Consider the following 17,204-nt stretch of genomic DNA (forward strand, 5'->3'; position numbering starts at 1 on the left):
TTGGTCTGTTGTTGACTTGTTGTTGGTCTGTTGTTGGCCTATTGTTGACCTGTTGTTGGTCTGTTGTTGGCCTATTGTTGACCTGTTGTTGGTCTGTTGTTGGCCTATTGTTGACCTGTTGTTGGTCTGTTGTTGGTCTGTTGTTGACTTGTTGTTGGTCTGTTGTTGGCCTATTGTTGACCTGTTGTTGGTCTGTTGTTGGTCTGTTGTTGACCTGTTGTTGGTCTGTTGTTGGTCTGTTGTTGTCGTGTTGTTGACCTGTTGTTGGTCTGTTGCTGGTCTGTCACTGGTCTGTCGTTTGTCTGTTGTTGGTCTCTCTGAGCTGCTGTTTTGTTGTCTTGAGTCTGTAATGAGATGCTGTCAGAGTCTTTAACAGATCAGATTCCTTCTGGAGCAGCAGTTTAACTCTTTGTTGTTACAGGGATTAGAAAACAAGAGTTTCACTGAGAACAATCCACACCGCACCTGCTAAGGTGTAAGGGAGACTCCTGATCATGTTGTTGAGGTGAACTGTGTTCAGAGCTGCTGCTGCTTTTGCCACAAAACACCTGAGAATACTGAAATCTGAAACACTGAGAAAATTACGGTCAAGTAATCATATGATGTAAAGTGACGTACAGGTTTTTTTTTCCTGATGCATCTTGGGTATTTCTCAAGTTCAGCTCTAGCTGAGCGACTGAAGGTTGGTTAGCATGTTAATGAGGTTACTGCAGTTCATTGTCTCTAATCTGATTCTGAGTCGTTATAAAACAGAGCTGCTTCTTCTCATCATCATCACACTTCAGTTCATTGAATGTTCCTGGTCACTGGTGAATGTTTGGCTGACAGTCAACACTGAGGGAGGAGCAGATCCCACCACACACTAACACATCTAATCAAAAACAGTCATGTTGCTATTGTGAGAGGCCAGCAGGTCAAAGTGATCATACAGTTTGTTGCTGATTGTCATTGTGATGTTAGAATTACTTATAACCAGCTTCCGCCTGTTATGAAGTGACTTTAGCTCCATACTCAGGTTATGTTTCCAGCAAAGAAGTAAGTACTAATTATCAGGAGAACACAGAGCTCAGTCAGAGAGAGTCTGAGAGCTCAGAGTGGGTCAGCTGAGCATGTCATTTAACCTCAGACACTATTTAACTCAGCATGCTGTATATGGAGTACATAGTTTTCAATAATACATGAGTAAAGAATAAGTACTCGCAGGGTTTAAATAGAAATTCCTTAGTTAATCTATAACTAGTAAATAGATAACTAAACAATCAGTCTCCATTTCTGTACAATTAGTCCCAGATTACATAATGATCAGCAATTTACAGACCAGCGTCAACTGGTCAACAATTTATTACAGTACTCTGGTCAGTTTCCTTTAGGCTACTCTGACGCAGTGGCCTAAATACTACATGTGTACTCTGAATACTGTATGGTTATTACAACATCCTGGAAAAACAAAGACACATAATCTTAAATATCTGAGGTTTTTATTCTTTTATTACAATCTGCAGTTTCCTGCAGCCTCTACTACAGTACAGTGTGTATTACTGCAGGACAGTGTGTATCATTATATTACAGTGTGTATAACTACAGTACAGTGTGTATCATTGTATTACAATGTATATTTTTGCAGGACAGTGTGCATTACTTAGTATTGTGTATTACTGCAGTGCAGTGTGAATTACTACAGTACAATGTGTATTACAGCAGTGGAGCGTTTTTCACTCCAGTACTGTGTGTATTATAGCAGTACAGTGTTTATTATGGCAGTACAGTGTGTATTATTGCAGTACAGTGTTTATTATGGCAGTACAGTGTGTATTATTGCAGTACAGTGTTTATTACAGCAGTGCAATGTCCATTATTTTCTCTTAAATATCTTAAATATCTGAGGTTCTCCAGCAAAAAAATCAGTCTTTTATTCTTTCATTACAATCTGCAGTTTCCTTCAGCCTCTACCACAGGACAGTGTGTATTACTGCAGTACAGTGTGTATCACTACAGTACAATGTGTATAACTATCACACAGTTTGTATCACTATAGTACAATGTGCTTTACTGTGGAGTGTGTGCAGTGTGTATTACTTTAGTGCAGTGAGTATTACTATAGTAATGTGCATTATATCAGTATACGTAGTGTGTAATATTGCAGTGCACTACATTGTGTATAGTTGAAGGAGAGCATGTATCAGTCCAGTACAATATATAATATTGTAGTATGGAGTGTATCACTACAGTACAATGTGTGTCACTATAGTACAATTTGTATCACTATAGTACAATGTGTAACATTTAAGTAAAGTGTACAGTATTGCAGTACAGTGTTTATTATTGTAGTAAAATGTTTATCATTGCAGTACAATGTGTATTATTGCCTCACATGTGGTTATTATTGCAGTAGAGTGTGTAATATTGAACTACAGTGTCTAATATCGCAATCCAGTTAGTATGGTTGTAGTACAGCGTGTTCGATTGTAGTACATTGTGTATCACTGTAGTACAGTGTGTATTATTGCAGTATAGTGTGTATTATTGCAGTACAGTGTGTACTGTAGTACAGTGTGTATTACAGCAGTATAGTGTGTACCAGTGCAGTACAGTGTGTATTATTGCAGTATAGTGTGTACCAGTGCAGTACAGTGTGTATAATTGCAGTATAGTGTGTACCAGTGCAGTACAGTGTGTATTGCAGCAGTAGAGTATCCGTCCATGCAGTGGAGGTTACTGTCGGTCAGAGAGGATTAAATCCTACTCAGTCAGATAAAACCTGATAATCTCATTAAAGAAAGTTCAGGCTCCATCAGCAGATAAACACTGCAGTGGTTACTGCAGGTTATCCTTATCATCCTCCTCTTCCTATTTGATTTCCATGGTAACCCAATTTGTATAATTAATGTTATTAATAAAGTAATGACATTGTCAAGATTATTAGATTCTTTCTGCAGGAGTGACAGATATACTCTTCAGTTTGTCTCTCACCTGTCTGACAGGTGTGGTTTGGTTTGAAAAACAGAAAAACAGCTGAGACACTGGAGAAACTGACACCAGAATATTAGAGGCAAAAGCAATGACTAAAATGAATATTCAGTTCCCAGAATAGTTGCCAATAAATTTTCTGTGGATCAACTCATTTAATAATTGAAAACCAATCATCTGCTGAATATAAATGATATTAATTATCATTATAAGACACTTCACTTGTCATTTTATGCAAAGAATGAAATGATGCTTGGTAACAGTCAGAGACCAGAGGTAGAAAACGAGATTATGAATGATATATGAAGAGTACTCCTCTATCTATATATAGGGAATGACCTGGATGAGGCAGGTCAACAGTGACAGTGCAGCAATCCAGTAGAACAAGGTCCTGCACAACAAAAGTGTTATTTGTATCTTTAACCAACAAAGGAAGATGGGTCTGTAGCGTTTTCCTTTGGTTGGTGCATATGTACTCACCACTATGAATCCTCTTCAAAACAGTATTCATTTCTTATCATTTGTTCAGACTTTGTGCAGACCAACAGCAACAAATCAAAACATCCAAACACACGCAATACATCATATTCATGCCAACTGCAAGTCACAATATACCATAGAAAAGCAAAGAGCAGAAAGCTTAGAACAATGCAGGACAACAATTATTAAATAAACCTGAAGACTTGTAACCGACCCTGCCACATCCCGGACCTGACGTATGTGATCACATGTGACCTGAGCTTTGTCAGCACATCAGTGAGAGTCTGTGTGAATGTGAGCAGATTAAAATGAAACCAGACTGAGAGAAAAACCTCCAAACTGATATGAAACCTGACTCATGAAACTGTGGACAAAGAGCTGTTCTCAGCCTGGCTGGGAACCTGCTCACTGATTGTTTCTGTTCTGTCTCAGGTTACAAAACTCTGCTCAAAGGGATCTCTGGGAAATTCACCAGTGGGGACCTGGTGGCCATCATGGGGCCCTCAGGAGCTGGAAAGTCCACCCTCATGAATATCCTGGCTGGGTACAGGTGAGATCTCTTAGTGGTAGCAGCTTGCTAAAGTCTCATCTCTGAAGCCTCATGCTAAATAGACTGGAGCATGAAGTGTGAGAATGTTGGTTTCATCTGCTTTATTCATTTTGAATATTGTGTAGAAAATGTGAGAGGATGACATCGTTAGAAAAGGATCTGTATCACTGCTGCTCCACACCTCATAAGTAAACTAAACTGATGGATGCACTGCTCTTCAGTCTTCATGGTTCAGTTTCTGTGCTGGAGTCAAATCAGGATTACCTCTACAGCCCAGAATCATGTTTGTCTCAGAGCTCTCTGCTGCCTCGTCGTCACTTTCTAAGAAAAACTAAAACTACACGTGAAAACGGTAGAATGCTCAAGAAAATGAGCAGAGGCTGGACCGACATGTCAGACATGGCGTCTTTACAGAGTCTACAGCTGGAACAGGACTGGTATAGTATTGAGGGACAAACCAGATACTGTACCACTAATAACTGATACACAATACAGTATTCTTTATCAGTGACCAGTCTAACAGCAGTCTGGTCTTGTATCAGTGGTCTAGTCCTGTATCTGTAGACCAGTCCTGTATCAGTGGTCTGGTCCTCTATCTGTTGTCTGGTCCTGTATCAGTGGTCTAGTCCTGTATCAGTGGTTTGGTCCTGTATCTATAGTCCAGTCCTGTATCAGTGGTCTAGTCCTGCATCTAAAGTCTGGTCCTGTATCATTGGTCTAGTCCTGTATCAATAGTCCAGTCCTGTATCAGTGGTCTAGTCCTGTATATATAGTCCAGTCCTGTATCAGTGGTCTGGTCCTGTATCTGTAGTACAGTCCTGTATCAATTTGTCTGGTCCTGTACCTTCTCTCCAGTCCTGTATCTGCAGCCTAGTCCTGTATCAGTGGTCTTGTCTTGTATCTGCAGTCTAGTCCTGTATCAGTGGTCTAGTCCTGTATCTGCAGCCTAGTCCTGTATCAGTGGTCTTGTCTTATATCTGCAGCCTAGTCCTGTATCAGTGGTCTTGTCTTGTATCTGTTGTCTGGTCCTGTATCAGTGGTCTAGCCCTGTATCAGTGGTTTGGTCCTGTATCTGTTGTCTGGTCCTGTATCAGTGGTCTAGTCCTGTATCAGTGGTCTGGTGCTGTATCAGTGGTCTAGTCCTGTATCGGTGGTCTGGTTTTGTATCCGTAGTCTAGTCTTGTATCAGAGGTCTAGTCATGTATCAGTGGTCTGGTCCTGTATCAGTGTTCTGGTCCTGTATCAGTGGCCTGGTGCTGTATCAGTGGTCTTGTCCTGTATCTGCAGTCTAGTCCTGTACCAGTGGTCTGGTCCTGTATCAGTAGTCCAGTCCTGTATCAGAGGTCTGGCCCTTTATCTGTAGTCCAGTCCTGTATCAGTGATCTGACCTCGTATCAGTGGACTAGTCCTGTATCAGTGGACTGGTCCTGTATCAGTGGACTGGTCCTGTATATGTAGTCTAGTCCTGTATCAGTGGTCTAGTCCTGTATGTATAGTCCAGTCCTGTATCAGTGGTCTAGTCCTGTGTCAGTGGTCTAGTCCTGTATGTATAGTCAAGTCGTGTATCAGTGGTCTAGTCCTGTGTCAGTGGTCTGGTCCTGTGTCTATAGTCCAGTTCTGTATCAGTGGTCTAGTCCTGTATCTATAGTCCAGTCCTGTATCAGTGGTCTAGTCCTGTGTCAGTGGTCTAGTCCTGTATGTATAGTCCAGTCCTGTATCAGTGGTCTAGTCCTGTGTCAGTGGTCTGGTCCTGTGTCTATAGTCAAGTTCTGTATCAGTGGTCTAGTCCTGTATCTATAGTCTAGTCCTGTATCAGTGGTATGGTCCTGTATTAGTGGTCTAGTTCTGTATGTATAGTCCAGTCCTGTGTCAGTGGTCTGGTCCTGTATCAGTGGTCTAGTCCTGTGTCTATAGTCCAGTTCTGTATCAGTGGTCTAGTCCTGTATCTATAGTCTGGTCCTGTATCAGTGGTCTGGTCCTGTATCAATGGTCTAGTCCTGTATCTATAATCCAGTCCTGTATCGGTGGTCTAGTCCTTTATTAGTGGTTTAGTCCTGTATCAGTGGTGTAGTTCTGTATCTGTAGTCCAATCATTTATCATTGGTCTAGTCCTGTATCTATAGTCCAGTCCTGTATCAGTGCTCTAATCCTGCATCTGTGGTCTAGTCCTGTATCAGAATTCTGGTCCTGTATCAGTGGTCTAGCCCTGTATCTGTAGTCCAGTTCTGTATCAGTGGTCTTGTCCTGTATTTGTCATCCAGTCCTGTATGTGCAGTCTAGTCCTGCATCTGTAGTCCAGTCCTTTATCTATAATCCAGTCCTGTATCTATAGTCCAGTCCTGTATCAGTGGTTTAGTCCTGCATCTGTGGTCTAGTCCTGTATCAGTGGTCTGGTCCTGTATCAGTGGTCTGGTCCTGTATCAGTGGTCTAGCCCTGTATCAGTGGTCTAGTCCTTCATCTGTGGTCTAGCCCTGTATCAGAGGTCTAGTCCTGTATCAGTGGTCTGGTCCTGTATCAGTGGTCTAGCCCTGTATCAGTGGTCTGGTCATGTATCAGTGGTTCAGTCCCGTATCTGATGTCCAGTCCTCTATGTGCAGTCTAGTCCTGTATCTGTAGTTCAGTCCTATATCAGTGATCCAGTCCTGTATCTGCAGTCTAGTCCTGTATCAGCGTGTTCCTTTTTCTGAACAGGGAGACCGGGATGAAGGGGGAGATCCTGATCAACAGCCAGCCCAGAGACCTGCGCTCCTTCAGGAAAGTTTCCTGTTACATCATGCAGGATGACATGCTGCTGCCGCACCTCACTGTGCAGGAGGCAATGATGGTACAAATGATGATGATGATGGTGACCCTCAGAAAACATGTTTGTGCTCCAATCATACACACCAACTCACCACCAGTCAGAGCTGCTGAAATTCAACCTCCTGTGTTCATACATGAGGACAGAGAATCTGTTTCTCCACTGATTCAGTTATTGAAAAGTAACTCACTTCAGATTCATGTACACATCAAACACATTTAAAATTAAACTTCTGTGGTTGTCATGGAGACAATGTTTATCTTTGTTTGGGTTGTTGTTGGTGGTTACACAGATAATCTTAGCTCAGGGCTCATTGGCTCTTCCTCACTGCTGCTGTCTTTACAGTTTAACACTGACACATTCATTCACAGAGTCAGAGAACTCTGGTTGTACTGTGTGGTTACTAATTGATCCACATCCAGACAATCAGAGGTGAGAATTGCAGAGTCCAGTGTAAAAATGATGCTGGTTCAGTGTGTACCATCTCTGCTCAGACTCATGCTGCCTCCAACACTCACTCCATCTGCTGTAGTGTAGTGTAGCAGTGTCTAGTGTTGTATGTCCTGGTTCAGTGTTGTACCACAGAGGACACTGGAGTCTGGTCTCTGTGATCTAGTCCTTTATTAGTGTGGTGGGTTTCAGATGCTCCAGTGAGACGTCCTCTTGTATCTGCAGGTCTCAGCCAACCTGAAGTTGCAGGAGAAGGTGGAGGCTCGCAGAGAGATGGTGAGTTCCACCCCTGGATAATTCCTGGTCATGTTAGTGATCACAGAGGTTTAACAGCAGGTCTGGTCTATGGTCCATGGTCTGTGTGTGTGTTCAGGTCCGGGAGATTCTGATGGCTCTGGGTTTACTGGACTGTGCTAAAACCAGGACGTCTCACCTGTCGGGGGGTCAGAGGAAGAGACTGGCCATTGCTCTGGAGCTCGTCAACAATCCACCGGTCATGTTCTTCGACGAGCCCACCAGGTCAGAACCAGAATTACAGCTGGGGCAGGGACTTTAGAGGGGTTGAGGACAGGTTCAGTTTGGGGCCTGATTCTGATCTAGATTTAGTCTCCTGACACAAATATTCATTCGTTTTAGACCAAATTTAATTATTTGATTCAACAAAAACTAAAGACCTTAAAGTCTAGTGTTGGTCAGTGATATCACTGTCTCATTACTGTCTTTGTATTTTCAGTTTTTCAGTTTTTTTTTTCTTGTTTTGTACTTTTTGTTCAGTTTGTGGTTTCTAATGTTTCCTTTTATATAGTTTCAGTCTTGTTTTTCTTTTTATGTCATGGAAAACAGTTACTCTAAATTAGACAACCCTAACTGCTGGGGGCCCCTGGGCAGTGCTAAACCAGGCTGATTCTGCAGTGGGATATAATGTAGTAAACAGCAGTTAAATATATCATGCTGAAGTTTGGGGAAAAAACATTAAGAATATTTTCATTTAATTGCATGATGCAGACATAAGAGCTGGGACGCAAGCAGTTTGACAAAACTTTCAACTCCAGCACAAGTGTGTTCTTGTGCTTTCAGCTGTATGAAATGGTCTTCATAAGATAAGAAAAAAGTTTGTTTTAACATTCAATAAAAACTGAGCAACCTCCATCCTCATGATGAAGACCATGTGATATAGTTGAGAGCTCTGGAACAAGTGTGTGAGGTAGTGTTTGGGTTTGACTGTTTTAACATGATCCAGCATCAGTGAAGAGCTGGAACTAGCTGGTGCAGAAGATACTGGATTTAATGACTTTCACCAGCTTCAGAGGAAACCGGGTTATGCTGGACCAGGACAGGGTCCTCTGGGTGGATGGGGTGGGGGACAGACAGGGTTTTGTGTTTTCCTGGTCTGAATCGAGGGTGTGAGGACAGAGGACGTCGTGTCTTGTACAGATTATAAAACTGTCCCTGAGGTTCGAGCTCTTTGCCTGTCCTCACCTAAAACAGGTCCTGGACCTGGACCGACTTGTCTGAAGTCAGACACGGTTCTCCTGTCTGAGTGGGTGTCACATAAGACTGAGGTTACTGCAGACCATCGCAGAGGCTCAGACCAGAACAACCAGGGTGTTTACCTACATATTAGTGGTTCTGATCTTAGCCAGGATGTGATGTTGACATGGATCTTGAGTAGTCCTGGGACCTGGGTCCAGGGACTTTGGTTCCCACCTCTCTGAACTCTGAGCTGGATTCACCTGAGTCACCTGCTCCATCACTGAAGTCAGACACTTCGTTTAACTACCACTTAACCCTGAGGTGACACACCTGCAGAGAGGCTGAGTGATCAGGAACCAGGACCAGGTGTTTACAGGTCACAGGTCCTGGTTCTGTACTGTCACTTTCAAAGACACAAAGACCTGTGTCAGAAAAACTGTGTGAAAACAACTACACGACTGAGAAACTGACTGTCCTCCTGTGTCTATGTCTGTCTATTTGTCTCTGTGTCTCTCTATGCCTCTTTGTGTCCCTGTCTTTTTCTCATTATCTCTCTGTCTCTCTATGTTTCTGTCTTTCTGTCTGCCTGTTTGTCTCTCTATCTCTTTGTCTCTCTGTGTCTGCATGTCACAGCGGTTTGGACAGCTCGTCCTGTTTCCAGGTGGTGTCTCTGTTGAAAGCTCTGGCTCAGGGAGGACGAACTGTCATCTGCACCATCCACCAGCCGAGCGCCAAACTGTTCGAACTGTTCGACAAGGTGAACGGTCTCAACACAACAACACGACACAACACACACAACACAACACAACACAACACAACACACACATCAAGAGACAACACAACACAACACACACAACACGACACAACACACACAACACAACATGACACAACATGACACAACCCAACACAATGCACTAAACACGCAGAAATACAATACGACACAACACAATACAACACACACAACACATCACAACACACACAACACAACACAACACACACGACACAACACAATACGACACAACACACACACACTGCACAGTCCCCTCACTGCACTACATTACAGACAAGGAGCAGAGCAGAGCTGGATCAGCAGAACTGGATCTGTTCTGGCCTGTGATGGATGTGACAGTGTGTGTGCGCATGTGTGTGTGTGTGTGTGCGTGCGTGTGTGTGTGTGTGTGTGTTGCAGCTGTACGTCCTGAGTCAGGGTCAGTGTATCTACAGAGGGAGGGTCTCCAGTCTGGTTCCCTACCTGAGAGACCTCGGACTCAACTGCCCCACCTACCACAACCCTGCTGACTTCGGTAAGACCCAGACTAACTGAAGCTGGTTCTCCCTGAGGTTCTGCGACTCACTGCTGCTCCTCTTCCACAGTGATGGAGTTGGCGTCTGGAGAGTACGGCGACCAGACGGTCAGATTGGTGAAGGCCATTCAGGACAGGAAGTGTGAGAAGGACTATCAGACGGAGTTGAACGGAGACACAAACCACCACCTGTTCCTGTGGCAGCGCACAGAGGAAGTGAGAAACAAGCCCACCCCAACATTTTACACTGGTGACAGAGTTCCTACCAAAATAAAAGCTGCGAGAAATGTTGCTGCTGTAGCTAAAGTTTAATGTGATGAAATCAGCTGTAGATGATGAGGATGGTTCCTGGATTATTTTCAAATCATGTAAGCATGATACATGTAGCATGTAGCATGTAGCAGCATGTGATGAAGCATGTAATATACACTGAGATTTTCCTGTACTGTTCATACTGAGACATGTCTGCCTGTATGATCTCTGAGTGGATCACACCACTGCAGACGAATGTGATCTTTGACATATTTTTCATTTCTGTCTATTTTATTTTATTCTGTTTTATTTTGTCAATTTAGTCCAGAACATCTATTTGAATCTGTATATCTGTATATATGTATATATGTATATACACTGCTCAAAAAAAATTAAGGGAACACTTAATCATCACTGTATAACACCAAGTAAGTTAAACTTCAGGGATATCAATCTGTACATTTAGGAAGCAGAAGTGATTGTGAATCAGTTTCAGCTGCTTTGGTGCAAATGAAAGTGACAACAGGTGCAATGAGGCAAAAGCAAGACAACCCCCAAGAAGGGAATGGTTTTGCATGTGGTGGCCACAGACTGTTGCTCTCTCCTCCTTCCTGATTCTTGTCTAGTTTTGTGTTTTGCTGGTGTCCTTGTCACTACTGGTAGCATGAGGTGGTACCTGCAGCCCAATCAGGTTGCACAGGTAGTCCAGCTCCTCCAGGGTGGCACATCCATATGTACAGTCGCAAGAAGGTTTGCTGTGTCTCCCAGCACAGTCTCAAGAGCATCTGACACCACCAAGTACTGCCACAGACAGTCCAGGAGCTCACTGATGCCCTGATCCAGGTCTGGGAGGAAATCCCCCAGGAAACCATCTGCCGACTCATCAAGAGCATAACCAGACGTTGTAGGGAGTGCAGGCACGCGTGGCCATACACTACTGAGTCACATTATGAGTTGCTGTGATGAAATTCACGCAGGTTGGCTCAGCCTGTGATTTCAATTTTGTACTTTGATTTTGGGTGTGATTGTGAATCCAGTCCTCAGTGGGCGGATTATACAATGTACATCAGTAAAGATTTTCAACTTGAATAATTCGTTCATCAAGGTCTGACGTGATGTAAGTGTTACCTTAATTTTTTTGAGCAGTATATTTATGTATATCTATATATCTGTATATCTGTATATTGGGTCTGGACAAGCCTCCAACTCACTGCCTTGCCCAGTGCCTGGTACTCACTCCCTAAATCCTCAACCCCAGGCCCCCGACCCTGATCTGCTTCCTATCAATATAAACTGACCCACACTCTGATAGAGGCTTCTATCTGCATCACTCTGTTTAGGTTCAACAAAATGTAAGGTTTAGTATTTTTCTGAAAGCTCTAATGTGTCCAACTGTCAAAGGTCAAGTTTTGAGATCTTTGCAGTGTTTTCATAAACCCTTTTCTACAGATAAAAATCCTTAAACATCTGTCTGCATCTACTACATCTGTTCTTCATGTCCCAGTTTCATAGAACACTTCATGAAGACTTGACTCTGTGTTTCCCTCCCTCTCAGGAGTCCTCATCATCTGAAGGTTGTCACAGCTTCTCAGCCAGCTGCATGACCCAGTTCTCCATCCTGTTCCGGAGAACCTTCCTCAGCATCCTCAGAGACTCGGTGAGAGCGCACAGCAACACCCGGTGGACAGTTACAGCCACCGCAGGAAAAACAGCTGTAGTAAGAAATGTTGTCATTGGTTGAGTAGGTGCTGACCCACCTGAGGATCTCGTCTCACATTGGGATCGGCGTTCTGATTGGTCTGCTCTACCTGGGAATTGGAAACGAGGCCAAGAAGGTTCTGAGTAACTCAGGGTTCCTGTTCTTCTCCATGTTGTTCCTCATGTTTGCTGCGCTGATGCCCACTGTGCTCACATGTGAGTCTCTGCACTAACACAACCAACAGTGTTATTAAACATCTGGAACAGCTGCAGGAAACTCATCCACATCTAATCTATGAACAAACACTGGACATTAAAGTCACTTTCATTTTGGTCAGACCTGTTACATCCCATCACCTGACGTGTGTGTGTGTGTGTGTGTGTGTGTGTGTGTGTGTGTGTGTGTGTGTGTTTCAGTTCCCCTGGAGATGGGAGTTTTCCTGAGGGAACACCTGAACTACTGGTACAGCCTGAAGGCGTACTACCTGGCCAAAACCATGGCTGACGTCCCCTTTCAGGTGATCCTCACAGAGCAGCTGGTCTGTGGTCTCCTCCTCCTGCTCCTCCTCTCCCTCCTCCTCCTCTTCCTCCTCCTCCTCTTCCTCCTTCTCCTCTTGTTCCTCATCCTCTCCCTCCTCCTGTCACTTCTCTGATGCTACTCCATCCTCTCCTTCCTCCTCCTCCTTCTCCTGTCACTCCTCTGCTGTTCCTCCCTCCTCTCCCACCACCTCCTCCTCCTCCTCCTCCCTCCTCTCCCTCCTTCTCCTCTTGTTCCTCCTCCTCCTCTCCCTCCTCCTCCTGTCACTCCTCTGCTGTTCCTCCCTCCTCCCTCCTCCCTCCTCTTGTTCCTCCTCCTCCTGTCACTTCTCTGCTGCTCCTCCATCCTCTCCCTCCTCCCTCCTCTCCCTCCTCCTGTCACTTCTCTGCTGCTCCTCCATCCTCTCCTTCCTCCTCCTCCTCCTCCTGTCACTTCTCTGCTGCTCCTCCATCCTCTCCTTCCTCCTCTCCCTCCTTCTCCTCTTGTTCCTCCTCCTCCTTCTCCTCTCCCTCCTCCTCCTGTCACTCCTCTGCTGTTCCTCCCTCCTCCCTCCTCTTGTTCCTCCTCCTCCTCACTCCTCCCTCCTCTCCCTCCTCCCTCCTCTCCCTCCTCCCTCCTCTCCCTCCTCCTGTCACTTCTCTGCTGCTCCTCCATCCTCTCCTTCCTCCTCCTCCTCCTCCTGTCACTTCTCTGCTGCTCCTCCATCCTCTCCTTCCTCCTCCTCCTCCTGTCACTCCTCTGCTGTTCCTCCGTCCTCCCTCCTCCTCCTCCTTCTCCTCTTGTTCCTCCTCCTCTCCCTCCTCCCTCCTCACCCTCCTCCTGTCACTTCTCTGCTGCTCCTCCATCCTCTCCTTCCTCTTCCTCGTCCTCCTTCTCCTGTCAACTCACTGCTGCCCCCCCTCCTCCTCCTCCTCCCTCCTCCTCCTCTTGTTCCTCCTCCTCCTCCTCCTCCTGTCACTCCTCTGCTGTTCCTCCCTCCTCCTCCTCCTCCTGCACCTCCTGCACCAGAACAGACATGAAGCCTAGGTGTATGACAGACTTGTCCTGTGTCCTCTGCCGTACAGGTGGTCTTCCCGGTGGTCTACTGCAGTATTGTGTACTGGATGACGGCTCAGCCTCCGGACGCCGGACGTTTCTTCCTCTTCCTGTCTCTGGGGGTCCTGACCTCTCTAGTGGCTCAGAGTCTTGGTCTGCTGATCGGAGCTGCTTCCACTTCGCTGCAGGTCACCTTTGTCTGAGCTCACCTGTGTGACCTCACAGATAGGTGTGCTTACTTGCTGACCTCACTCAGGTGTGTCTGTTCTGTCTGCAGGTGGCGACATTTGTGGGACCGGTCACAGCGATCCCGGTGCTGCTGTTCTCCGGGTTCTTCGTCAGCTTCGACACCATCCCCTGGTACCTGCAGTGGATGTCCTACATCTCCTATGTCAGGTGGGGGTGCTGTTCTGTTAAAACACTGCAGCTGTATTTTATCATTGACACCTGACACCTGTCTAAACATTGGTGACCTCACTCTAACAGTGTTTCCTCCTGCTCCTGGTTGTGGTTCAGATACGGTTTCGAGGGTGTCATCTTGTCCATCTATGGTCTGGATCGAGAGGATCTTCACTGTGACGAAGACGACACATGTCACTTCCAGAAGTCCGAGGCCATCCTGAAGGAGCTGGACATGCTGGATGCAAAACTCTACCTGGACTTCATTGTGCTCGCCATCTTCTTCTTCTCTCTGAGGCTCATCGCTTACTTTATCCTGCGTTACAAGATCAACGCTGAGAGGTAGACCAGGACTAGGACAAAGAGAAGGACAATGATGAAGAGACACAGATGGAGGAGATTTGAGCGTCCTGCATTTAGGCCAATGTTAGTGTGTAGCTGTGGAGTTTGTCTACATGTGAACACTGAATCTACTTTGGCTTGCTGTTAAAAAAATGACATGAAGAAGAGACGATGGAGCAGCAGAGTCCAGTCTAATCCAGTCCAGTGGGTCTGAAGGGGACGTCACAGGCCTGCAGATGTAGAATAGATTCGGTTGAAGGTCTCAGTCACTGAGGACAAAGTGAGGACATTCAGGTCCTGCAGGATCAGGAGCTGGTCTCCTGATTCCTGATGATTTCACTGTGCCACAACAGCCTGTCTGACAGGACTGGAGAGACCTGATGTCCCACTCTCAGAGTAAAAGCTGCTCCAGTCGGCAACGTGACGTGGACAGACTCCGTTTAAAGTTTCTGGCTCTGGATGCTCATGATCAGTATGTTTTTAAAGAGTCTGAGTCTCAGGTCAGAGACCACATTAATTTACTGTAGTTCATTGTTGAGGTCAAAGGTGAAAGGACAGACCCAGACCATCAGGCCACCAGGCCACCAGACCACCACTGTATCTCTCTGTTTATGAATAAAAACTTCAGATTTCTGTTACCTACATCAAGACTATTCAGTTTTTTATTTCTTTGTTTCATCAAATGTTACAGATTCAGCACAACCTCAGAGAGTAACACATGTCAATCAGTAAAGACCTCTCTACACTATAGAGGTTCATCAAACTAAACAAAAAACAACTAACTTTTATTTATTCTTTAGATAAAATCACTACAGACCATGGGCATAGGTTTGCATATGGATGGTAGGAACATATGCACGCGCCTACTGAGTGCACTGTATTACACTGCAGCCGCAGGTCAGCTGAGAAATATGGGAGTTCAGCCGTTGAAAAATGTAGTGCGAAAGGAAAATTGCTGTTTTCACAGGAAGATAAATCACTGAAAATATTCTATATGAAGTGTTTATTTAAATAGATATTGGATTGTTTCTGTTGGAATTTTTTAAAGTGTCTAAAACACATTTTTTGTGGTGTCCCTGTGCACAATAGCACTGAACTTTGCCACTCTTCCGGGTGCTGCCGGTCAGCTTTCCTAACTGGGAGCATGCTGAATGGAATCTACTGCCAGTTAAAGCTACAAATAGTCAAAGTGACACATAAGTGAAGTGATCTCTCTCCTTACATCTGATCTCAGAACAGTGTTCTGTCCCATAAAAGATCTGATGCCTGTTGGCAGCCATCATGTAATTTACTGTCCTCTTGTGGTGGCAGCAGGTTATAGTCTCTGAAGCTAGCTTGATTAGCAGCAGATGCTTCTCAGTGTTTCAGTCATTTTTCATGGGCCTGACCGTGTCCTGTTGACTTTTTTTTTTAATTGACCTGGTCTTAATCATATACATTAAATAAAGATGGCCTCTGTGACGTCACCCACGGGTATCTGAAGAGTGGTTTTGAAACTCAGAGTGAGCTGCCCCACTGTCGCCATCTTGGCAGTGTCTGACTCCACCCCTAACTCCCAGCTATTCCAAAAATGGTCAAGGGGGTGTGTGGGGAGTAGAGACTTCGGTTCATGTGGGTTTGTGGCAAGAATACATTCATCCACCTGTCACTCAAAAAAACCACGCCCTCAGTTCTCCATAACTTTAAGCCTTAATAAAATGTAAACAGGTGAGTTATATAAACAGTCGTCATGAAGGAGGAAATTAGTTCTGGAGACCAAAACTGTTTTTGTACCAGGCTGTAAACGTGTTTATTTCTGCTGTTAAGTTGGACATTTTAGCATGGGAGTCTATGGAGATTGACCATAGGGATTGACTCAGTGTGGGAGCCAGACTCTAGTGGCATTAGAGGAACTGCAGGTTTTATCACCTCAACATTGGGTTCAGTTTTCAGCCTCAGAACATACACTGTATCAGAGGTTGCTGCTTGGTCTTAATCCACAGGTCTCTTCTTGTCCATGTTTGATAGTAAGCTATCTGTTAACTTCATCCACATTTCCATTCATTTCACTAATTTCTGATGTCATAAAACAAACTGTAAACTGTTGTTGCTATGTGAGTAGACAGTGTCACTAAATGGTCATTTACAGTGAAGTCCAACAACACAGTAAAACAACCAGTTCAAATAATAATGTTTGAATTTACATGTGAGTTGATTTCATATTAAAAACAGCACATAAACACTAATCACTATCAGGCTCTGTTGTCACTCAAACAGTTTGAGAAACAATACATTTAAAACAAATGAACTCGAACCACAAAGGGGCGCTTGTGGACCACTGAAGGTCCAGACTATTAGCCAGGAAAGGTTAACAACAGAGAGGCAGGAGAATACAGGATTCTACATCATCACTGGAGTGAGTCACTGTCAGTTCATGTGTCAGTTCAAAGTTATAATCATGATACTTCTTCACCAGGAAGGTGAACATGTCCAGGCAGAGAGACTTTCAGTTCAGGAGGCAAAGAGATCTGCTATGGCAGTACCAAAGTGGTCCCAGATTTGGTGTACAACCTCTGGATGCAGCCTCCATTCTCTGGGGAAGGGCCCGCCCCTGGAGAGCTGGTCGCCCGCATGGTTTGTCTGGCCCAGCACATGCATCACTCTCAGGGACTTAAAATGTGGGTATGACCACTCCCATATCGTCCGAGCCAATCTGCAAAGGCAAGGGGAGCCCTGACCCCCCTGTCTGTTTACATAGGCTGCTGCCACTGTACTGTCGGTCCTCACCAGCATGTGGCGATTCTGGCTGGAAGTGCAGAAAAGCTAGTAGATAGCCTGTAGCTCCAGAAGATTGATGTGCTGTGCCAACCAGGACCCGTGCTACCCGCCGCTGATGCCTCTGCCGTCATGCACAGCTCCCCAGCCTACTATGGCTA

The 17,204-nt window shown here is 44.9% G+C and overlaps 1 protein-coding gene across 1 annotated transcript in view; it reads left to right on the forward strand.

Moving 5' to 3' along the window:
• Positions 1 to 14,933, forward strand: part of abcg1 (ATP-binding cassette, sub-family G (WHITE), member 1) — a 19,129-nt gene extending 4,196 nt beyond the window's left edge. The window contains exons 3-15 of the mRNA XM_023417499.2: positions 3,880 to 3,997; positions 6,690 to 6,822; positions 7,474 to 7,524; positions 7,622 to 7,767; positions 9,355 to 9,478; positions 9,911 to 10,025; positions 10,096 to 10,241; positions 11,833 to 11,934; positions 12,023 to 12,191; positions 12,393 to 12,493; positions 13,578 to 13,736; positions 13,826 to 13,944; positions 14,065 to 14,933. Of these exons, the coding sequence (XP_023273267.1) occupies positions 3,880 to 3,997; positions 6,690 to 6,822; positions 7,474 to 7,524; positions 7,622 to 7,767; positions 9,355 to 9,478; positions 9,911 to 10,025; positions 10,096 to 10,241; positions 11,833 to 11,934; positions 12,023 to 12,191; positions 12,393 to 12,493; positions 13,578 to 13,736; positions 13,826 to 13,944; positions 14,065 to 14,293 (1,712 nt within the window). The 3' untranslated portion in view covers positions 14,294 to 14,933. The remainder of the gene's footprint in view (positions 1 to 3,879; positions 3,998 to 6,689; positions 6,823 to 7,473; positions 7,525 to 7,621; positions 7,768 to 9,354; positions 9,479 to 9,910; positions 10,026 to 10,095; positions 10,242 to 11,832; positions 11,935 to 12,022; positions 12,192 to 12,392; positions 12,494 to 13,577; positions 13,737 to 13,825; positions 13,945 to 14,064) is intronic.
• The last annotated feature ends 2,271 nt before the right edge of the window (positions 14,934 to 17,204 follow it).

The sequence above is a fragment of the Seriola lalandi genome, unplaced genomic scaffold, assembly GCF_002814215.2.
Source record: "Seriola lalandi dorsalis isolate HSWRI2012SDOR001 ecotype SW California unplaced genomic scaffold, Sedor1 jcf7180002054575, whole genome shotgun sequence".
In the NCBI taxonomy this organism is placed as follows: Eukaryota; Metazoa; Chordata; class Actinopteri; order Carangiformes; family Carangidae; genus Seriola; species Seriola lalandi.